General features: G+C 32.9%; 2 protein-coding genes and 2 long non-coding RNA genes across 10 annotated transcripts; 2 read left to right on the top strand and 2 right to left on the bottom strand.

Annotated features, from left to right (window-relative positions):
- The first annotated feature begins 2662 nt into the window (after positions 1–2662).
- Positions 2663–4628, top strand: LOC123915493 (protein SPEAR3-like). Its single transcript, XM_045966642.1, has 5 exons — positions 2663–3079; positions 3190–3255; positions 3678–3736; positions 3874–3952; positions 4052–4628. The coding sequence occupies exons 1-5, from the start codon at positions 2828–2830 to the stop codon at positions 4154–4156; spliced, it is 561 nt and encodes a 186-aa protein (XP_045822598.1). The 5' UTR covers positions 2663–2827; the 3' UTR covers positions 4157–4628.
- Positions 4629–8637: 4009 nt separating this feature from the next.
- On the top strand, positions 8638–11735 carry LOC123915492. Of its 6 annotated transcripts, XR_006811928.1 has the most exons (8): positions 8638–8806; positions 9285–9407; positions 9578–9756; positions 10138–10265; positions 10371–10492; positions 10631–10697; positions 10827–10940; positions 11323–11735. It is a non-coding gene; the product is annotated as an uncharacterized LOC123915492 (long non-coding RNA). The 6 variants fall into 6 exon arrangements; XR_006811925.1 differs by having other exon boundaries at positions 10138–10492; positions 11306–11735; XR_006811929.1 differs by having other exon boundaries at positions 10073–10492; positions 11306–11735.
- A 3997-nt stretch (positions 11736–15732) lies between these two features.
- On the bottom strand, positions 15733–21933 carry LOC123915491 (probable serine/threonine-protein kinase At1g54610). Of its 2 annotated transcripts, XM_045966641.1 has the most exons (8): positions 21102–21918; positions 18403–18687; positions 17966–18283; positions 17438–17665; positions 16969–17069; positions 16687–16804; positions 15899–16179; positions 15733–15853 (listed from the first exon to the last, which is right to left on the bottom strand). In XM_045966641.1, the coding sequence occupies exons 1-7, from the start codon at positions 21423–21425 to the stop codon at positions 15928–15930; spliced, it is 1626 nt and encodes a 541-aa protein (XP_045822597.1). In that variant the 5' UTR covers positions 21426–21918; the 3' UTR covers positions 15733–15853; positions 15899–15927. The 2 variants fall into 2 exon arrangements, with proteins under 2 accessions (XP_045822597.1, XP_045822596.1); XM_045966640.1 differs by having other exon boundaries at positions 15733–16179; positions 21102–21933.
- Positions 21934–22619: 686 nt separating this feature from the next.
- Positions 22620–23359, bottom strand: LOC123915490. Its single transcript, XR_006811924.1, has 4 exons — positions 23303–23359; positions 23136–23213; positions 22951–23032; positions 22620–22859 (listed from the first exon to the last, which is right to left on the bottom strand). It is a non-coding gene; the product is annotated as an uncharacterized LOC123915490 (long non-coding RNA).
- Between the last annotated feature and the right edge of the window lie 432 nt (positions 23360–23791).

The following is a 23791-nucleotide window of genomic DNA, read 5'->3' as shown; positions in this document are numbered from 1 at the left end:
GATTGCATTTCCTTACAAGAATTTTCGAACAATATTTTCTAAATGTTAAACATGAAGAACAATTTAATGTTCTGTTCTGGTGTTATACGATGTGGTGGTGACCATATTCATTTATTGTATGTCTAATCTTAAGTGCTGCTGCATGTCCATGTCTGATGTCTCATATAAAAAGTGAAATGGAAAATCCAAATTAGGCTTGTATGACTATGAAACACCTGACTGATTTCATCATGTCACAAGTCTAAGAACCTAAGCAAGCCAAAGAGTATGTCATGACTCACTTAATCAGTAAGAATTATAGAAATTAAAATAATATTTTATCCTAAAAGAGTTGAAATGAATTACCTACTTATTCAACAAGTAACTTTGTTTATCCCTCCACATAAAACTTTTCTATGATGGGTCCTGCAATTGAAGATGTCCACCATCTGAAATGAATTAATAATAATCAGAGTTCTTTTAGTTGAAGTTTCAACTTTTAATGCCAAATTCTTCTCCATAATTCTTGCATCACTTAAAAAATATTGAATCCGAGATGTACAACATAGAAGCAAACAACATGAAAAAGAGACAAATGTTCACAGTAAAGAAAGTAGATACAAAAGATGAAATAAATAAATTGACTGTGCTGGTAGTAGGATATTCATATAATTAGTGAAACCGGCAGGCTTGAAACTTATGTTTCAATTTCTTTCAACTGAGAGTTTTTTTTTTAGCAGGACTGCTTAACATGGATATTTGCAAAGAACTGCTGCAGGTGGGTGTTATTTCTTATAATATTATTAAACATACAGTTCCAAGACATGATTTAATTTTTTTAGTGGATGCAAGATGCAACCCTCTCAATTATGTCCTATTAAGACGACACATATTTTTTATTTCATGATATTTCCTTGTACAGTTGTACGTATCCATTTAATTTGATCAGAACAAGTAAGTAAATGTGATACATACAGTATGCAGCACAACAAAGGCAGTTATTAACCGTATTGAGACCAAGGTGTGTCGGTTGTCTATGATTCTGGATAACTGATTTATGAGCCAGTATCGTTTTGTGAACTGATTTAGAATTCTATATTCTTGGAAGTCATGGTGCAATTTTTTGTCCTAAAAGATGATTGTCATTACTGACTTGTTCTTTTTTTATTACTTAAGATGACCCAGCATCCAAAATTGATGGTTCTGGCTTTAGTTTTAGTTGGCTACAAGTGTGTTAGGGAGGCTTCAACTGAGGTTTACTTATCAGAAGCTACTGACATGGTCAACTGCAGCATCATCAATCTCATCTCAGTAAATGAACTGGACTCTAGTGATCAGAAGTCTGAGTTAGACTCTGAAGGACCAGTTGAAGGGATATGCTAGAACAAATAGTATCAGATCCTCCGGCACTTCAACAGAGGTGAAGAAGAAGATGCTAAGAAAGTTTTGACCCCAAGCAAGGAATGTCTGAAAGTCCAGTAGAAAGGAAACATCAAGGGATGGAGGAAGAATTGCAAAGCTCCGAGCTTCAAGAAGAGGCATTAGCAATCCCAGAACATGAACTAGTTTCTTGTGATCAAAAGCCTGAGGTAGAAGCTCAAAGATCAATTGAAAAGGATGTTCCTTAGCCATATTTTGAATGCTTAATTTATTAAATTATTTTTAATGATCCGTACAATTTCAAATACGTATAATTTAAGAATTTCAACTAATTGAGTGAGGCACAAATAATTTGGCTTTTTACTCACACTTTGACTTGAGTTTAAGTATAAAATTTCGATAGATTATATAAATTAAATTACATTGCAAATTCTCATTGAGATTGGTTCATTGACCTTGTGCACTTGTGCAATAGTCCATCTATATTTTTATTTTTTTGACAAAAATATTGTTTATATTAAAAAAAAAATATATTTGATCACATTTAATTTATGGACATATTATATTAAAAATATAATATCAAATATATCAGCATATTGTCTTTTTTTTTATAAGGAAAAACAAAAATTTGGGCCACGAAGCACACTCCGTGCAATGTCTAATCTAATATAAATTTTAGATTATAACTCAAATCACAACTAATGTGACCACAAGATCTAACCATCATATGTATTAATCACAATTAGTTGGCCATAAATAAGGATAAAAATAGGCTTATAAAAAAGTTTTGAATCTATATAGGCTAGACTCTAGACTCCTATATATGGACTAACTTGATCTATTACCGGCCCTAATCACAAATGGTCTTGCAACAACTTATTTAGTTGCAATTAAATTTCCCACAGTTAAAGCAGGACGTTGTAACTGATCTTGACCCTCTAATTTCTGATCGATGGCTGAAATCGTTTTGCTTTATAAAACTGTATTTTAAATTTGAACCATCCAATCTCAAATCAATGATCAAGATTAACTACAACGTGAAACTATATCAATAATTTACAGCAGCAAATCCGAATCCTATTTAGTTAACAAATTAAATGAGAGAGAATTGTGGTTGAGAGATGCATACTATATAGTATCCATAGTGTGGAGTTGGATGTATGATGTAGACGATGACGATTGAGTAAGAATACCAATTGTGGAGTAATAAATAAATAATGTAAACATGATTGATATATAATCATAAAATACTAGTATGTGAGTTGAAATATTAATATATAGTGGCAAGAGGAGCATACAATATCTAGCTACCTAGGTGTACAAACATATATATATATATTGAAATCTATACATGCAGAATCTGATGGATCCATCCAGCTAGGCAGCATCAGCTTATATATAAATCCATCAATTGGGCAAAGGATCTTTCATTTCTTTATGTATTTGCAAAAAAAATCTAAAGAAGAATATGGATCATAGCAATAATTATTATGGAGAAGAAGCATACTTTGGAAATGGAAATTCTTCATCATCATCAAGGAAAGGGAAGAAGAGTAATTCAAATTCAGATCATAATAATAAAGCAAGAAAGCAGCCACAAAGAGGACTTGGTGTTGCTCAATTGGAGAAAATCAGATTACATTCTCATCAATTGCAGACCCCTTATCATCCACCTCCTCCTAATTATTATAACTACCATCCATCTCATTTCAATTACAATGTAATTAAATTCAACTCCAAATCATTTTTTCTATAAGCTACTTTTTAAAGTATTACTATAGAATAGTGAAATTCAATTGATCTATAGTTTAATTTGTTGATCAAATGCAGGAAGATCCAAGAGTACAAATGTCATACTCACCTAATTCATATGCCTTCCAACCTCACACTACTATGGTATGTCTAATCTAATAATTACCCTAACTTTATTTCATACCAATATCAATGCTCTCACATAACTTGAACAATATTTTATCAAATTATATTTTTTTTTAATATTCTTGTGATGCATGGGGTGAACATGTTCCTATATCTTATCTTCTCAATACTGTTTATGCTAGTGCAGAGTAATTGCATTGCACCACAAAGCAATTCAATCCTATGTTTGGTATCACAGTGGGAATGTCAGAATCACGGGAAGCTACAAAGTGTAGCTTTAGGAAAATCACGGTGGATTACTGTGATTCTGATGTATCCACCGTGATACCAAACATACACCAGAATACATTCAAGTATATAATAATGTATTATAATGTATACATATAGTGAGTTGGGTGTATCCTAAAATTTTGACAAAAAAAGTTTGATAATTAATGCAGATGGGCCTACCTGAATATGAAAGAACAAACAACATCAGATATGAGGATTCTCAGCCAAGGTATAGCTCACAACAGATCATTGACATTAATGGCAAACAAAAATGTTCATGAAATTTGTTTTCTTATTTTGTTGTCATGAACTCATGATCATGAATTTGTTCTTATGAGCTTCTTTTTTTTTCTTATCTTAAACTAGGTGGCAACATGCCAATGTGATCGTGGAGAACCAATCTCATTCTCAAACAAACATAACTCAACCTTTTCTAAATCTATATGTAAGCATTTTTCCATTTTTATTTTTAAAATTCTTAGCCTATAGTTTAATTATCTGCAAATTCAAATGACTTATTTTTGGCCCTTTAATATGTATTTAGGACTCACAAGACATAGATATGAAGAAGCATAGGAGTGGTTCTTTGGATTCTCAAACAAGTGATACTCAAGAGCTAGATTTGGAGCTCAGATTATCTCTGTATTAATTGATTGATTCTCATATTTAACGGTTAATTCTATTTACAATATCAACACCAATCTGTAGTTGGTTGGACTGTTTAATTTGCAATATACAAATCGAGCAGTGCAAACGCTATTTCATTCGTGCAGTTCTAATAATTGGTATTTTTATTGAGAGTTTGGTAACAAATAGGACCGCGTGAATTAAGATACTCAGTAGAATATTGATTGGTTAGTGATACCGTCAAAGAGAAAAGAGTTACCACCAGACAATGGCGTATCCATGAATCAAGATTTTGACTTGATCTGCAAACTTTAAATTAATAACAAAATTACATACATATTCTATAATCGTCCTATGTGCAATTTCATGCTCAGAAACTGTTGAATAATCGAAGCATATATCAAACTGTGGTATCGTTCTTGCCCTGCTGTGTCCCATATATCAAACTTCACAGTGGCTTCATTTAAAGACAAAACCTGTGTGAAGAACGAACGCTGCTCCAATTGTTGATTCCTGCATACACACATTCATTCATATTAATCCAACTTGAATTAATCCATAATGATGCGAAGACTGAAGATCAAGGCATAAACAAAGAAAATAAAACAATCATAGCAACCTGGTATTCTGAAAATTGACCTTTGACAAATCTAAGAACCAAGCTCGTCTTCCTGGTTCCCATGTCTCCTAGAAGTACCTGAAAAGTATATAATTTTAAGAACTTGGGATGATTCAGAGTTCCGAAAGCATTGATTATATATGAAACTGATTAGCGAAATAGTAATAGCAAGCAGGTAGCTCAGTCGATGAGCTAAGGTAAGGGATATGTAACAAATTTTAAACAGAAGGCTTAGAGCTTAAACCATGTAAACTAATATGACCGCTAATATATTTACATTTTCAAATTAAAAAACACAATGGAAATGGATTTGAAGTAATCATGCACTTAAAATTAGAAAGTTTATTTTTTCACTCTACCTATTTCTTGCGCATTCTACACATTTTCATTTTTACTCTTTCACTTGTTAAGTAGCGAGACGTTATAAAAATGAAAAAAAATTAAGAAAGTTTGTAAATGTCATTCGCTACTTAAGTAACGGACATTATAAAAAAAACATGATAGGATGTCTTTGAGGTTTATTCGGTATTTAAATAGCAGACAGAGATATTTTAATAAATTTGTAGGATACTCAAGAAAATGAATACGATAACAAAATATTTAATTTGAAAAACAAAAATAAGTCATTTCCTCCTACTCTCCCTTCAAAATTCTTTGATCACAACTGCCATCCAAACATTATTCACTGAGTGCAAAATTGTCCTTGATAAAATTGAGTACTGTGCACAATGCATGTATGCCAAAAACAAAACTTTTTTTCTTCTAAGAAATAATGAATAGTACAACGACATGAACAAATACAATAGTAAGTGTCAAACAACTATTGTAATCCACCCCATTATGGGAAGATAATTAGTTTTGCTACCCTACCGGTTACTCGCGTACCCTACGATTTTCTAATTTTACCCTTCCACTACTTAGGTAGCGGACGTTATAAAAATCAGAAATTTTGAAAAATAACGTCAACTACTTAAGTAGCACACGTTATAAAGGTAGGTTTTGAGAGGTGAGGTAGCGGACAAGAGTATGTTGGTAATTTCGTAGAGCGCGCCCCAGAATCAATAGGGTGGCAAAAGGATATCTCTTATGGGAAATGGGTTGCTTGTTAATTTTAACTGTAGTTACAATTATGAGCGTTGATAAATTTTCTAGGGTACAAATCAATTTTATAAATATGCGGTGTTAGCCATCCGATCCGATCTAATATAAAAGATGTAGATTAGTTTGACGATAGGGTTTTATGACTGCACCATGGTTCCCCATCATGTGTATTATACATGTAGAAAAATATGACTGTTTATCCCACTAAATAATTCGTTCTATTCATGCAAGAAATTTTCGTAACATATAGTATTTCTCTTTTCTTCTCCTGTCATAATTTCATTACCATGGACAACAAGTTGTAATTCTTTTCGTCTCTTTTGCACGAATAAATCTTTGAAGATAGTTTACTAAACGCCTCGTATTTTATTTTACGGTTCTTTATTTTGTAGCTTTGTTTTCATTTTCTCTCATCCACTTTATTCAATATTGCTAACATAATTCCCAATATTTTTGTAGAAAATATTTTCCATTGATGACTTCCAATGAACAGATTGCTTAAAATATGTTATTTGTTTAAACATGCATTTGATCCATGCTAATATATTATATTTTTAGTGCTTGTTCATTTTGGTTCTTTTGATTGAAATTAGTGTGGTGTTATTGGAGTTAGAATAAGAAGCCCATATATTAATTTAGAATTGATTTTAGTTCATTTAAAATAATTTAGGTTGTTTTAGTTGTTTACTCTTCTTTTAAACCTTATTTATTTATATTAATTATAGAATTTATTTATTTTAGCATGCATGTGCGCACGCACGTATACACACTAAGCACGAACATGCGCACACTAAACATATCTTAAAAATAATCATTTAATAATATACATTGGTTTAAAATTTCTAAATTATTGGTTGTTTTGCCGTTCGAGTTGGATTATTATACATTATATCTGGCTTAGGTGGAAGTTTAGTTTCTGCACTGTTTATCCAGTCCAGGGTCACCGTCAGTGCCTCTGGTGCACTGACCGGCTTAGCAGGAGGGTCTATAACAAAAAGCTTCATAGAGTATTGGACACTACACCTTCCATTAATGGTTGTTATTTAATCTCTTTTTATTATTGAGTTTTGGTTTATATGTTTTGGTATCATAATAAAAAAAGTTTATTTTTGTTGTTTTGTAGGGTTTTGACTTGTCACTTGTTGTTTCCATGATGCTCGTCAATGTTGCTGTAACAATTTTGTAAATCTGGGAGGATCGGTCATTGGAGCACTTTTTGGATTTGTGATATTTACTCGGCCCCCATTGAACAGATTGCGTTCTACCGCTTTGTTGATCGTCATTTTTGTTGGGTAATTTCTCTTTCTCATCATTGTTGGAATAATAGGATCAAATATAAAGGTTTACACCTATTTACTTAATAAATCACATTTGATGAGCCACAGATTGTTGATTGGGATGATGATGGTGCTAAAAGGAGTAAATGTGAACGATCACTGTTCATGGTGTCATTACCTTGATTGTATTCCTTTCCCGGGCTGGAGTTGCAAGTACCGGGGAATTAATTGTGATGTGAGTGGTCGATGTTATTACTTTGTTTATAATTTATCTTGTTGTGAAAATATGGAGAAAACGAATTACAAAAAAAAAACTTGATAACTTAGGTAACATTTATAGACTAGTTAAAACATAACATAATACATGCTTTACAAAATCGGATATTTCCTTTGAAAAACGGTATCCCTCCCCGTTCAGTGGAAGAGTTGTGCTTTCGCCTTTGTCAAGCCTAGGATTGTTAAGTGAAGCAAGATTGAGGAACTATTTTAGGCTCTTGAACTTGTCACTGGCTTTACATTTTTTGTTAGGCTCTTGAAAGTAGAAAACTAGCTTTGCATTTGCTTAGTGTGGTGTTATTGGAGTTAGAATAAGAAGCTCATATATTATTTTAGAATTGATTTTAGTTCATTTAAAATAATTTAGGTTGTTTTAGTTGTTTACTCTTTTTTTAAACCTTATTTATTTATATTAATTATATAATTTATTTATTTTAGCATGCATATGCGCACGCACGTGCGCACGCACGTATACATACTAAGCACGAACATGCGCACCGGGGAATTGATTGTGATGTGAGTGGTCGATGTTATTACTTTGTTTATAATTTATCTTGTTGTGAAATATAGAGAAAAAGAATTAAAAAAAAAAAAAGGAATCTTGATAACTTAGGTAACATTTGTAGACTACTTAGAACATAACATAATACATGCTTTACAAAAACACATCCCAATTAGAATGATATGTTTTGGATGTTTGGTACTAACATTTTTGTAATCGATGTAATGATGCAAATTATTGAAATTGGAAATTCATTATCCATGACATGCAAAAGCAATGGAAAAAATCGGATATTTCCTTTAAAAACGGTATCTCTCCCTATTCAGTGGAAGAGTTGTGCTTTCCACTAGTACAAAAATTGCTTTATAGAAAACGTCTTAAGTCAGTTGGCATTACCACCCGACCTAAGAAGTCACGCGGTGGCAGTTGTGTAAATATTCTTAAATATTTTAGATCGGTTTCCTGTATAACCGACTTCAAAAATATTAAATAAAAATATTATAATTCATGTTTAATTCCTTAAGTCGCCTATAATAACTAAATGACTTAAGAAACCTATTTCTTAAGTCAGGTTTCGCCCACCCGACCTAAGAAGTTTTATAATTAAATTCCAATGTGTTATATGGGAGAATCGAACCGAGTAGCTTTCGAAGAATCTAACAAATTAATTTTTTTCTTTTTTTTTTGGTACAAACAAATTAAACTTGTTAAAGATAAAATAAAAAATTAAATAAAAGCAAACACAAACAGAACCCAGTACCCTTCGCCATCTCTTCTTTCTCTGCAAACGCCTTCTCTCACTACGAACCAAGAAATCCTTCACTGGGAAACCCCTCGATTCCTTCTCTTCACTGAAAACCCAGAAATCCTTCGTCACTGGCAACCCTAACTTCATATGTATGTAATTTTTAAACCCTAACTTTTAATTTTTTTGTTGTTGTGATAATTCAATTTCTGTATCTGTTGCTATTTATGTTATTATTATTATTATTTTCCTATTCCAATTGTTCTGTATTGATGATAATAGGAATTCTAAAAACTTATAATTATAATTCCTTCTCTATTTATGTTATGAATTATTATTTTCCTATTCCAATTCTAAAAAAATTATAATTCATATTAGATTTTTATAGTTGTTGAGTTGTGAAATAGGTATTAGTAGTAACAAACTAAATATGAATAAATTTAAAGTGATTTTAGGTGAATTGGATGGAATTGAATTTCTGCCAGGATAGAGACTTATGCTCATAAGTATGGTTACACACTTCTAAACAACTTCACATATAATTAGTATTACTTTTTTTGTATGCTCACATTCAAATTAATGTTGGGGGTGAAGAAAACCTTTCCTAAAGAATGTATTCTTGCCTAACAGTACATGCAAAAAATTAACACATGCACTATGAGATGGTTAAGTGGCAATGTCTAGAGTTACTATGAGGAAGTTTGAAAAAACAAAGTAAAGGTGATTTTCTGCCTCCAAATCATTGCTACACATGTAAGTTTTTCATACTCTACAATTTTCCCTTCATTGTTTTTGGTTTCCTTCATTTTACCTCTATACGACATTATGACTCGTTGTGATTTTACTTTTTTATATATACACACACACACACCTTTTCTTGCCTAAAACAAATTCAATAATCGTGAAATATTCAATAATCACAGAGTTTCCTTCTCCTTTGATTTGCACCCAACTTTCCTCCGCCGCTGTATTTCCCTTCTCACTGTAAGGGTTCGCCGTATAAAGGCCTCCCCTGTCGTCGACATTGAAATTGGTGCCTTTGTTTTGTTTCTTCAACTTCACTTCGCCGTATTTCACCTTTTCTAGGGTCCGCTATATCAAGGTAATATCTCTGGTGGTTCACCGTATTTCACTTCACCGTAGTTATGTTATTCCCCTGCTATTGCATCTTTCTATATGTGTGGTTTAATGTTATTAATCCAAAATGTTGTGGTTTCTATTTAAGCTAAGAAGGTTGACGGATTTTTAATGTCATCAATCCTTGTTTTATGTTGATTTAATTGCTATCTTCTTCTTAGTTTAAAGGAATTGTTTCCGCTTTTGAACTTTTATTTTTCCTAATCATATATCAGTAGCCACCATATTAATTTAGTGATGATGATTTATTGTAAAATTGTGAACATCATTTTGATGTCTAGAATCTGGATACATGAGAAGGATCATACAGTATGTTACTAATGTGTCAAAATCCTTGTTCCTATAGAATTTTCACCTCGTGACACTCCTACTGGACTTGATGCTAGAGACCAATATGTTCTTCAACTTGGTAGGTTGATTGATGCTCTATAACACTAACACATTTCTAGGAGGAAGCTGATCTACAACTAGCTGGTGAGCTTCAAAGAAGCAACACCAACAACCACTTTTCACTGGAAGTTCAATTCCTTCTCCTACTCAATTGAGCCTCTAACATAAATATTCAATTTGTTTGTGTAGAGTGATGGTATTAATTAATGATTATGGAAAACTGAAATATCTTGGGTTTGTGGACTCTCATTTATGTATTACTGTGGAATTCATGTAATTGTGCATACCACTCTACCTACTTGGATTTAAAGGTATTGATTCTCTGTTTGATTTTTATCAGATTTGCTCAATTGCTACTATTTCCAAACTTCATAGTTAAGTTATTTAAAATTTAAATAGGACCAAGAGGTATTGAGAAATAACGACTTCTTTTCTTTCTCCAATGGCAGCATAATTGAATGACCATTCTTTGTACCAAACATGATGTAAATTTATCTCATTGAACTAAGATAATAGGTACATAGTTTTCCATCATAAGATAATACTAGTTTTTAATATTAGTTACTACAATATTGGAGGCATTTGAAGGGTATATGTATACACTTTAGTTGTGACTAATTCACTACTGTTTCTACTCCATTGCAGTCATTGGTCAAACATAAATTAGATTTTCATAGTTGTGCTTGAGGTGCTGGATGATTTGGATTCCTTAGTCAGAGAGTTGGTCTGTCATTGGTAGTTGAAATACTCAGAAACCAGGTTTGTACTCTATTTTAAGCAATTATTTTAGACCACTCTTATTAGTACTTGCTACTGTGTATCTTTCTCCCTCTCTATGTATAAGGCATTTTTGGGACTTAAATGATATCATAAAAATTATTGTTTCTAGTTTTGAAGATTAGAACAACTTTCTTCCACATATTTACTTCTTTAGTCTTGGACAGTGGCATAGTTAACCTTGGTTAAAGTTAAACTTTATTAAATTGCATCTTTCTTCCCCATATTTTGTGTTCCCCATATTTACATTAGTGTATTCAACATGGTATCCAACACGTGTTATAGGTTGCACTTTTCTTTCAACTTTAGTTAGGGATTTTTAATATTCTTTCAATTTTTAAGTTCAGGACATTTTCTTATGAAGGGCTAAACTTGTCATTCTCAAGCATGGTTGATCTATTCATGGGTTCCAAATGTCATTGATGCCAAGAAGTAAGAAACCAGAAAATTCACCTTAAGCATTAGTGAAAGAAGCAATTGTTGATGAGAGATTTGAAGTATCATTTGATTGTGGTATTATATTGCTATTGCAAGTTTTTAGTTTGATAATGATTAAAAGTTTTGTAACATTGTTTTCTTTTAAACAGGTTTTGTAACATTGTTGATAGTGGCATGTGTTAAGAGACAAGGGTTGGTGATATTTCTTATTTCTTTCACCTTGTCTTAGTGTTGTTTATTACCTGTGAATGTTATATTTTACTTTTGTTTATGAGTATATATATATATGTACTATGTAGTGTAATTTGTATTGAAATTTTAGATTTGTTCTTGTTGTGATGCATTATATATAGTCAATAAGTTAATTTTTGATTGTTATACATTCTATTCACTAAACACTTCATTCAGTGGTTATAATTACAAAATCAAGCTTGAATATTTTTTTGCATCTTACTTATTTTTTGTGTATATTGAATAATGCTGGGAAAAGTTCTTTAGAACGGTATTTAAATTAATATTTTTAGAATGCAATTTTTTTTTTTTAAAAATTTGCCATGCTTTTTAAGTCGGGTGGAATATAACCGATCTAATAAGATATTTCTTAGGTCGGTTCCAAATCCGTGTTAACAACTCAATACTTCTTATGTCGGCTTTTCTTAGGTCGGACGTGAAACCGACTTAAAAGGTCATTTTAAACAGACCTAAGAAGTGTTTTCTTAAGTCAGGTTAAAACCGACTTAACAAGTCAATACTTCTTATGTCGGCTTTTCTTAAGACTGGCACGAAACCGACTTAAAAGGTCGTTTTTAACCGACTTAAAAAGTGTTTTTTGTACTAGTGTTCGCCTTTGTCAAGCCTAGGATTGTTAAGTGAAGGAAGATTGAGGAACTATAGATGATGTTTGTTAAGTAGGACTTATAGTTCAGATTGCAAATGTGTCCGATGTTCGCAACATGTGTCTTTCAAACCGGATCATCATATTAGTATTAGCATCATGTTTGTGGTTGTAACATCCCGATATTTTATATATATATATATATATATATATATATATATATATATATATATATATATATATATATATATATAAATATCTTTATTAATAATTTTATTGATTAACTATTTTATTTAATTATTTTTGGAGATGTAATCAAATTGTGACTGTATCTAATTTACTTCACTAGAACCCGATTTTATTTTATCAACTAGTGTGACCATTATCACATAACTACTTCCAACTAGTTGCTAAGTTATCACTCTCCTCGTCATTCCATTTCCTCCACTCACTCTCCGTCGTCGGAAGATTCGGAAGACTTCTATTATGTTGCATAGTGTTTGTCTCTTCCTCAACAATATTATTTTAATGTGGTAAAGTTTCTCTTAAGCTTATTATCTTATTTCTTTAATTTAATAAGGGTGTTTTTTGGTACAACGCTCTCCGATGAACAGGTTGTTTAAAACATGTTATTTGTTTAAACATGCATTTGATCACCACTAATATATTACTTTTTATTTTTAGTCCTTGTTCATTTTGGTTATTTTGATTGAAATTATTCTGGTGCTACTGGAGTTATAATGAGAAGCTCAATTTAGAATTGATTTTAGTTCATTAAATAACTTAAGTGTGTTTTAGTTGTTTACTCTTTTTTAAACCTTATTTATTTATATTAATTATATAATTTATCTATTTTAGCACGCATATATGCACGCATATATGCACGCATGTGCGCACGCACATACACACCAAACACAAACATGCGCAAAATAAATATATATTAAAAATAATCATTTATTAATTGAGAGCGATTATTTGAACATAAACACTATTGGAATATGATATTGAATTGTTTATGTTACAACTACATTGATGTCTATCCCGATTATTATTATTATATTTAATTTTCATTGATTATAGAGGAGCTTTTTTTTTTTTTTGGTATTGATTATAGAAGAGCTTTGATGGAAATGGGTATGAGTTTAGTGCATACGCAGCGAGCCAGTGGTGTGGAAGGATTTCCAGCCATTGAAGAAAAATTGAGGTGTGGAAAACGAAAAAATCTGGACAATTTTGGACTTTAAAAATAGTTAAATATTAAATTACTTTTATTTTTTAAGCAAAATATTAAATTACTTAACTGTCCACTAATTGAAACAACTTTTGAGGGAGGAAAAGTGGGTTTTTTGTCCATTTAATAAAGGTGGATAATGCTATAATACACCTTCACAAAAGGAGAAATTCTTAAGTAAGTCATCACCTAAGCATTAATTATTAGGTACAACTAATCATAAAATTGCAACTCATTAATATATTAAATAATTCTAAATAAATAATAGAGTATTAATAAGAGCAAATCTTAACAGATCTTGGAAAATAAGGTAATAATAAAACACCAGCACTAGGTTGTTATTAGCAGTTTTAGTCCCAACTATAGAAATTGATATTTTCTTCGTCTACTTTTTAGTCACACCGGTCGTTACAAATGATACGAATTTATACAATATTGGAATATGATGATGAATTGTTTATGTTCAAATAATCGCTCTCTAGTGTCTAGCAGTAGTAATTTATCTTTTGCTGTCACGTAATTTTACTGGTCTATGCCGACTACTTACTAGTTTTAATTCAAATTTTTTGAATCACATGATACTCAATTGTATAATGAAGCATCAATGTCTACAATTTTTTTTTTTTTTGTGACAATGACATTGCAAAGTATTTAAGCCTAAAAGTAATCCACAAAAGAGCATACCTCAACGATAGAAATGCATATTTTATTCGTCTACTTTTTAGTCACATCGGTCGTTATAAATGATACGAAATTACGAATTTATACGGTATTGGAATATGATGTTGTTTATGTTCTAATAATCGCTCTCTAGTAGTAATTTATCTTTTGCTGTTAGATAATTCTACTGGTCTATGCCGATTACTTGCTAGTTTTCATTCAATTTTTTTGAATCACATGAATCATGTGACATGATCCTCAATTGTATAATGAAACATCAATGTCTACAATTTTTTTTTGTGTGACAATGACGGTGTCTACAATTTTGTAACTCATGGTGTCAATTTGTTCTAATGCACTTGTCTTGTTCTACAAGACTAGTATATGTTACAGACACTACTAGTATACAGTATCTCATGAAAATAAATACTACTCCAATTTTTTAGCGAGACCAAGCCGAGCCACTAGAAGAGTAAGCCCTTCCCACATGTAAAGTTGAATGAATAAAAGAATGCAGCCTCAACCAGAGAGATCAACCAGCGCCGCCGGCAGCACAAAACAACACCAATCCGCAACTAGCAAGTTTTTCCAAGTACATTTAAAAGGTTAAGTCCAACCCAAAACTATCGGCTCAAGACGAGTTTTCAGATTAAATTAGGCTACACACTTTGAGATAAAACTAATTTCCTCACATCGAGAATTAAAAATGAAAAGGAAGAAGAATTAACTTTAGTGCTTGGTTTGTTTGAAAATAAATATTTCCTATGATAGTACTTCTTCCATTAGTCCCAATCTATCACGGGACTACGTAGAACAAATCAAGTCTAGGTAAAGATTCTTGAGCTGTAGTAGTAATTGAAAAGGCTAAGCCAATGTAGCAATTTATTTTATTTTTAGTTATTAATTGTGTGTTACTAGGAGATGCCAGCTCAACCCTTTTTTCTACTATTTGAATTTAGGGGGTTCAGAAAGCAAAAATGTTGAGCAAATGTGCACTTTTTTTTAAAGTTCAAGGTTTCATAGCAGCTCCAACCCTGCCATTAGATCAGTAGAGTGAAAGTCAACTACTAAAAGGATGGTAATGTTCGAAGAGTCTCACATTAAATAGATAAAAAATTTAAATCTGGTATACTTAGATGGTGATGTTTTCTTTTCCTTCAAAATTGTGAATGGAGGGAATATAACCAGACATTGGTTGACGATAGATGGTACGCAGCTCAACTACAAAATTTGTAATATGTTTCTCTTGAGACGTGAATTAATTTTACATCAAGTAGCATCGGATCTTAAACAAATGTGATGAAGATGCTAAGGAACACTTAAAATGAGTCTAGGTAAGGAATGTATGAAAGTCCAGTAAGGAAGGATTGGTTCTGTGCTAACAAACTTCTGCTGCCTCCATATCTGATAAACTCTTTCAATCTTTTGGTACTTCCATCACAAGCATTGGCTTGCATGCCATAATCCCCACATTAAGATGCACTAAAAATCTGTCTTAGTAAAAATAAGTTTCAAATTTTAGTAGACACAATCCCCACCTTAAAATTCGATTTTGTAGGATTGAGTTAGGTCCAACTCCCAATTTTAAGATGTAATATGCAGGGATCAGGTAGCGATATATTTTAGTCAAAATTTAATATCATGTCATAATTTACAAGATCAACATTTGCAGCTTCATGAATAATCCTAAAAAATGATTGGTGTAATATTATACTAAAAGAATAAATATTTCTTTGAATCTTGATACATTCTCATCATTTTGACTTTTGAGTCCTCCTTTGATGAATTTGAACTGTATATTCCCATCACCTTCCATGTTTCTTCTTTCTCCTCGGTGCACCAACGCCTCCGGGATCGACCAATGGACCAGACCAAGTATGGATATTTGATTTTCGTTGTGACAAGTTTGTTGAACTAAATGGAATGTCGGGAGGATCGAAAATTGGATCCATGTGTTGTGAAGAACCCAAAGGATAGCCTAGAGCTCCATCTTGGTGTGGAGGAGGAAACTTCTCACTCTTGCTCTTAGCATTTGCGTGTGTGATCAATCGCCGTCTCTGTAGTAAGAATTAAACATCAACGCGGATTCTATAAAAATATAAGCTGTGATATAACAAAATCATCTACAACAATACTAAATTAGCTTAATGTCTTTGGATTTTGCAGTGATATTAATAACTACTGCAACCAAATATCTCAAATCTAAAACAGCATTTCAGAATATGGGAACCACTCGGTTCAATCCGCATTTGTAACCTATCCATCAATGCTATGTCTTAATTAACAATCATTATAATGTAATTTACATGTTATGCTGATTAGTTGAAGATGTAGTTTAACTTTTTAAGCAATCAAGTAAAACTTTTTGGCAGCGTAGATAAAAATGAAGTTTGGTCCAACATGAAAACATGATTAATTTGACATTAAAAAAATATGAAGGACTTGTTTGAAACTTCAAAATATGACCCCTAGTGTAACTTTGCCTAAATTAATTACTTGCTCGCATTAATCATAAGCAGTAAGAAATAGTAGCTGGAGTGAATTAGGAGCTTTATTAGACATACATCAATATTTGCTTGCAGTTCAGCATTGGCGTCTGGAATGGGAAGTCCCCTCCCTACTCGCTCACGTGGACGAGATTTCTTCACACCATCAGCATTTGCTCTACCAGCTGCTCTCAATCTACATTCATGACATAATTTAAATTAAAGATGGAAATTTGTACATTTTGTCATAACCAACATGCAAGTGTTTTGGCAAACTTCTATATGATAATAATAAGTGTTTCATCAGAATGCTAATGAGATGAAATGAGCATTGAGATGCGGAAAAGTAATTTAAGTCACCTTCTAGCTTCTTCGTCCCGTAGCTTTGCATCCATCTCTTTACTGGGAGGATATTTAGGAAGGCTAGAGGGATCACAAGCATAAGGTTTTGTAGTAAAAAACTGCAAAAGAGAAGCAGGTAACATTAAACTAGGATCCTTATATCCTATTACCGATATATAGTTGGCTGTCTGATATAAGAAAATTGAATGGATTGAATATAAATACTTAGTAGTTATGGCAATTATATATTTACAAAAGCATAGCCAAAACGGAAAAGTATTGATAAAAGCACGATCAATGTGGAAAGTAAGAAATTGTTATTCATAGTTATTAGATAGAAAATAGAGACATAAATTTGGGTGAATTAACCATTCTGTTTACGACGTGTACATGATAAAAGTATCCAATTATAGAGTTGTAGCATACGTCTGTACAAAAGAGAGACCTCACATGCAACATTAATTCAGTTGATTAAATATTATCTTACTTCACTATGCAACGCAGCGGTGGCAGTCAGACGTTCATCAGGATCAATTGTGAGAAGGGTTTCAATCAGTGGCAAGGATGATGGTGGAAAATTCTTAAAAGTCTCCGCTATGCATCGCTTGTATGATTGTTGAGGCTTAAAAATGGTAGCATGTGGCAACTTTGACTTTTTCCAATATTCTTCGGATGGAGAACCACATAGCTTAAATATCTTATGTAGCTGCTCAACCTACAAACCATGATGGATACTATATCAGCAACAAATATTGCAGCATAAACTAAGTAAACCAAATACATATTATGATCCGAAAAGGTGCGATTATATAACTCAGTGTTATCGATTGCAGTCGCAGATCATGGAAAATAGTGGATTTGTTTAGATTCTTCTACACTATAGTGCTATAGCCGCTATTTTTCAACACTTTACACTAAATAACGTATTGCGGAACAATAGTGATTGCGGTTTGTAATAGCAGCAATTTAACAACACTGATATAACTTATATAATGTATCTGATCATAGAGATTACCTCTGTTCGACCAGGCATGATAGGTTTTCCAGCCAATAGTTCAGCAAGAATGCAGCCAGCACTCCATAGGTCCACGCCTACACTATATTCAGTGGCTCCAAGAAGAAGTTCTGGAGGTCGATACCATAATGTCACCACTCTACTTGTCATCGGGTGCTTGTGATCAGGATCAAAGAAGGAAGCTAGTCCAAAATCAGCAATCTTGAGAATTCCATCATTGTCGATAAGAAGGTTTGAACCCTTTATATCACGATGCAGCACATGACGGTTGTGACAATGTTCCAGCCCAGAAAATAGCTGATGCATGTAACATTTTACCTAAAATATCCAGATATTATCATACAAAGAAGGTCGGTGTCAAAAAACTACACAAAAAATTAAATTGTTCCTGAATCATATATCAACAAGAACGTGGATTTAGTAATTTGAACCAACACCTGAGGTTCTGTGAACTTAATCGCTGGATTGGTAGCAAGTCCAGCCAGATCATGTGCCATGTATTCAAACACAAGATATAAACTGCATGACATTCTTGAAGTCACTAAGCCTTCCAATTTGACAACATTGGAATGATCCAAACGACGAAGAATCAGAATCTCTCTTGCCATAAACTTCACACTCTCGGGCTCTAAATTGTCGAAACGGACCTTCTTTAGGGCAACAATCTTCCCTGCTAATGTATCCCTAGCTTTGTAAACATTGCTGTATGTACCTTGCCCAATCTGATACAAAAATAGTAAAGACACCAAAGATTCAAACTTTGTCAGATCATTAGACATGAAACACAAAATGTCCAAAATCCACATTACTATTTTTAGGTGTTGCCATTACTTGCATTCAAAAACCAAACAACACAAACAACAAACAAGTCCTTCTGTTGAGCCAATTCCTCGCATTAACGTAAAACTCCAAATAGCAATATAATGCATGTTTAGACTGACGATGAGTTTGGCAGAATCACAGTGTGGTGTGCCACCGCCGTGATTCTGCCAAACTCACAGTTAAACCAAACACACATATAGTAAGTAAGCAACATTGAATACTATTTAAAGGAAATAAACAATTAATTAAGAATACAAAACTAACTTTCCCAAAACTCCAAACAACAAATAAAGAAAAAATACACACAATCTTAATACTTAAATTGGAAACAAAATGTTATGAACAACTTTTTGGTTGTTCATAACTTCAAGAGATAATTGCTAAAATGTACTAACAAACTACACTAAGCTACAATAACTAACTTCTTCATTCATTTTGCTTGATTATTACATGCACCCAATGTCAATATATATAGCTAACAAACTAATCAATGACTCATCATTATTCTAGATCATTCTAGAACATGAATAATCACATACAATTGACTAATGCATTTTGGGCCTATTTAATCTCTAAGGTCTATATCCATTCATTACATTCCATTGGTCTTGCAGAATCACCTTGTCCTCAAGGTGTAATCTAACAAATTCCACAATTTAGTGCAACCTAGAATTTAATCTAAACCCAAAGAAAATTCAAAATGTGTTGAGTGAACTTATTCCCAAATTCTTTCTCAAAACTCTAATTCTTCTTAGCTTGACCCCATTATGAAATGCAAGTAGTCCAACGTGTGTGCAGGCCCATTGCAAACATTCGTGAGTCCAAATTCATCTCCAAGGCCCAATGCTTTCTCCCTCTATCCCACGGCACTTGCAGAGGAGATTGTATACCATGATTGTTGATCAAATTCAGCGCCGGAGAACCACAATTGCGCTCATTGCCGCCGGGGTCGAAAACACAAATGCCATTACCAAAAATCGCCAGAGAACGAACTCGTCGCTCATCATCGCCGGAATCAAAGATGAAGAGGTGTTGTGGGAGCGGTGCCGTCACGTCAAAAACACGTCGTTTCTGCTGCTTAACGGAATCAGACACAGGATTGAAATTTGCGATGAGATCTGGTGCAAACTTATTTTCTTCCTCAACGGCGTGAGAAATGGCAGCGGGGGTGAAATTGTCTTCTGTTACCTCTTCACAGATCTCTAATTTCTCATCATTTTCTGAGACGGTGAAAATGCTATCGCCGACGACATCGTCGAAATGTGTTGGTTCTGTGACGATGTCGTTATTGACGAGCTTCTTTTCTTCCATGGTGACGTGAGAGTTTGAATCCGCTGATGGGTAGAAAGTATTGCCATCAACAACAAGTTCAAGTTCGGTGTGATTCGATGGATGATTTGTGTGATGCAACGGATCCTGAGGTTTGGATGGACGAGTGGAGATTTTGAGTGGTGGTGGTGGTGACGTGAAGATGGTGGGTATGACTGTGTATGTGGAATTGTTGAGGGGTGGTTGGTGGTTGTTGAAAGAATTCTGCAAAACAGAGGTATTTTGTTGCGTGGGATGAATGTTATTGTAGGTGAGGTCCTGAGGTGTGGAGGATGATGGAATGGTGGGAAAATAGTTGTAAGATGTTAGATCTGCATTGAGGGCAGAAAATGCATCGATACAATTGGACATGGTTTGAAGGCAAATTTGTTGAGAGTGTTTGAGTTGCTGGAGAATGGATTGAAGATTGTTATTGCGGTTTGGAGGGTTGATATGGGTAAGGTTAGGAGGTGTGAGTGATGATGTGAAGGTGGAGGGTGGATTGGGAATCCCGTATGGTTGTTGTTGGTAGAAGGGTGGGCATGATGCAAATGGTGAGGATCGAGTGTGAATGCAAGATGGTTGTTGATACTGTTGTGGTTTCAACAAGGTGTGAACATTGATGATGGTAGGATCGTGGTAGAGGAACGGGTTATGGTAGAGAGAAGTCATGGCAATGAAAAACTCTCAATGAAAGCACCAATTGTTATGAACAACTTTTTGGTTATTCATAACTTCAAGAGATAATTGCTAAAAACTACTAACAAACTACACTAAATCTAAAATAACAAACTTCTTCATTCATTTTGCTTGATTATTACATGCACCCAATGTCAATATATATAGCTAACAAACTAATCAATGACTCATCATTATTCTAGATCATTCTAGAACATGAATAATCACATACAATTGACTAATGCATTTTGGGCCTATTTAATCTCTAAGGTCTATATCCATTCATTACACAAAAGCAAGAATCCACAGTGTCAGAAATTTACTTTACCTTATCAAGTTTCTCAAAAGTATCAGCCCTCCTAGGAACCAATCCATTGATAGCTTCACCAGCAACCTTAGATAACCAAGAAGGCCAACCAGCTGCAACCTGTTCACCATGAACATTGTTAGATGGATTACTCAACCTCGGATTCTGCTTCGAAGATCGTCTTCTTCTCTCCCTACTATGCCTTATTCTCTTCTCCTCTCCACCCTCTTTCACATTCTCAACCTCTCTACCACTACCACCACCCACACCCACATCTACTTTTGCTTCTCTAACTTCCTCTCTCCTCTCTTCCACTGATGACTCTTTACCAAACACACAACCCATCTCTCAAAATCTCTCATTTACACCTCCACCTCCTTCATCAAGTTCCAACACATGAACCAACCAGGCAACCACATTTTCCCTCACTTTCTTATCTTCCATAAGAATCATTCACATTCACCTTTGAAAAAAACCCCAATGACAAATCTTGCAAATTAGATGGAATGAACAAATGCTACTTGAAAAGATTGTAACTTTGACAGAAAAAAGTGAGAAAGCAATGATTTTAGAGACACCCCACAAATTGAGGTGTAGTCAAAGAAAAACAAGACTAGTTTTTTTTTTCTTTGTTTCTTTTTTTGCCCCTTTAAGGTGGGTCTTTTATATATATGTTTTTCTTTTTTCTCCTTTTGATTTTGGACTATGAATTTGTGTGTGGAAGAGAATCAAAGTTGAAAAAACAGTTAAGGTTGTAGTGTTTGGTCTTACTAGAAGATTCAAGGATCAGTGAAAAGAAAAGAATGTTTTTGAGAGAGGAGAAAATGTGGGGGTGAAATGGAATATGTTTTACTGTTTTTCAACTTCTTTCTCTTTAATTAATCTGTGTTTAATCTTTGTATTAATTTTGATTAGCACAGCACACCAAGCAAACAACAAGGGAAGTTGATGGTTCGGTAATAAAAAAGGGAAATGGATGATTATTTCTACATTTTTTATTAGAAATTTAACTCGGGTTCTCCCGGACAATTTGTCCTAAAGATAATTTATTAATTACTTGAGCCAAATGTGATTTTTTTTTATTCACAAGGGAAATGAGTAAACAACAATTTTTTAGTAAAAATAGCGGATAATTAATAAATTAGTAGTTTATATTGAATAAATTAATTGATTGAATTTGTAGTGTTTGATAAAATTAGTGGTTTAATTGACTTATAGATATGAAATGACATAAAAAATATATATGTTTAATTAATATTTAATTTTTTTTAAGAAAAGACAATAAGTTAATTGTTTGAATTTGTAGTGTTTGATAAAATTGGTTGTTTAATAATTAACTTATAGATATGAAATGACATAAAAAAAAAATATGTTTAATTAATATTTAATTTTTTTTAAGTAAGATGATTGAGATAAAATTAAAAGAAAAACCCCTAAATGATCATAGGCCGGTCAGTTCAAAGCTCTAAGAGGGATAAAAACTTCCATCAGCTTATCAAAATAAGCTATAAACAAGCACAAATAAATTATAAGCTCGTGAGAAAAACTTATTTAACACAAGAAAGTACACTAAAAATATATACAACATGGTGAATTACAGTATCTAGAAGCAGTTCACTATTATTGTTAATGTCTCTTGTTCCACAGATTTCATGGTTATCACTTCCAACTTGAGGAGGTTGCAAAGATGTGCTTTTGAACTGTGTGCTGATGAGGTAACCAATGGAGTGGCCTCAAAATTTTCTGTGCACCTAACTGCATCTCTGAGTACTAAATCCTCTGCAGCATTGACATCAAGGAAAATTAATGTAGCCATTTTATTGATACATCATAATTCATAGCTATATGAAATAAGGAGGAACATACATACCTATGAATTTTAAGAAACGATCACTAATATAATTTGTGAGTCTGTCATCCATGAATTATCAAAATCCAATCATCACATCCTGCTGAAATTAGGAACCACATGAGATTTGGAAACCATCTTATTACTATAAAACTAATTAAAGCAAAATGTTAGTGAGAAATGAAATGATTAATCTACTGAGTTACCTTCCTTACTTATGATGAATGGAACAATCAATTGGGAAGTTTTTGAAGTATAGAAAGATGTGGTAGCTGCTAGCAACCCTGAAAATATAGACAGATAAACTTTATATAATATGAGTATGAATATATGGATGAATTATTCATACAAAATTATCGGATTTGATCATTACCTACTTGCTTAGTTGCTTGTATCAATCTTTCCAACTCAGCGGTTGGATCACTCTTTTCTTATTTTATTTTATTTTATTTTTTTCACCACCAGTTCTGCCATTACGTGGTTTCAGCCCTCTCCGATCAAGTTCAGCGACAATTACCACTGAACCAGCTAAAGATTGTTCACTCTTTTCTTATTTTACTAAGTATATATAAACATAAACTTATGCTCTCTCGGATCACAATTAATCATAAACATAATTTTATTTTTAAATTTATTAAATAACTAATGCATCTAATCTATAATATTAATCGAATATATGAAATTAAAAAATGAATTTATAATCGAGACTCAAAGGAGTATTTTATTAACTTTGGCTTGGTTTCTCCTAAAAATCAGGGACATTTGTTATCTTTGAAGTGACATAGTTGTACTTTGAAAGTCCATATAGGATAGGGACAACGATGCTTGCTTGCTGATTCACTCTTAAGATGATGGACGAATG

This window comes from Trifolium pratense, linkage group LG3 (assembly GCF_020283565.1).
Source record: "Trifolium pratense cultivar HEN17-A07 linkage group LG3, ARS_RC_1.1, whole genome shotgun sequence".
NCBI classification, from domain to species: Eukaryota; Viridiplantae; Streptophyta; class Magnoliopsida; order Fabales; family Fabaceae; genus Trifolium; species Trifolium pratense.
The sequence above is the reverse complement of the archived record's forward strand: the minus strand, read 5'-3'. Positions and strand labels throughout refer to the sequence as shown.

Coding starts and splice junctions, on each gene's coding strand:
- LOC123915493 (XM_045966642.1), top strand. CDS start 2,828: ATGGATCATAGCAATAATTATTATGGAGAAGAAGCATACTTTGGAAAT. Junction 3,080..3,189: donor CATCTCATTTCAATTACAAT/GTAATTAAATTC, acceptor GATCAAATGCAG/GAAGATCCAAGAGTACAAAT. Junction 3,737..3,873: donor TATGAGGATTCTCAGCCAAG/GTATAGCTCACA, acceptor ATCTTAAACTAG/GTGGCAACATGCCAATGTGA.
- LOC123915491 (XM_045966640.1), bottom strand. CDS start 21,425: ATGGGTTGTGTGTTTGGTAAAGAGTCATCAGTGGAAGAGAGGAGAGAG. Junction 18,688..21,101: donor CTTTTGAGAAACTTGATAAG/GTAAAGTAAATT, acceptor TTTTTGTATCAG/ATTGGGCAAGGTACATACAG. Junction 18,284..18,402: donor TTAAGTTCACAGAACCTCAG/GTGTTGGTTCAA, acceptor TGGATATTTTAG/GTAAAATGTTACATGCATCA.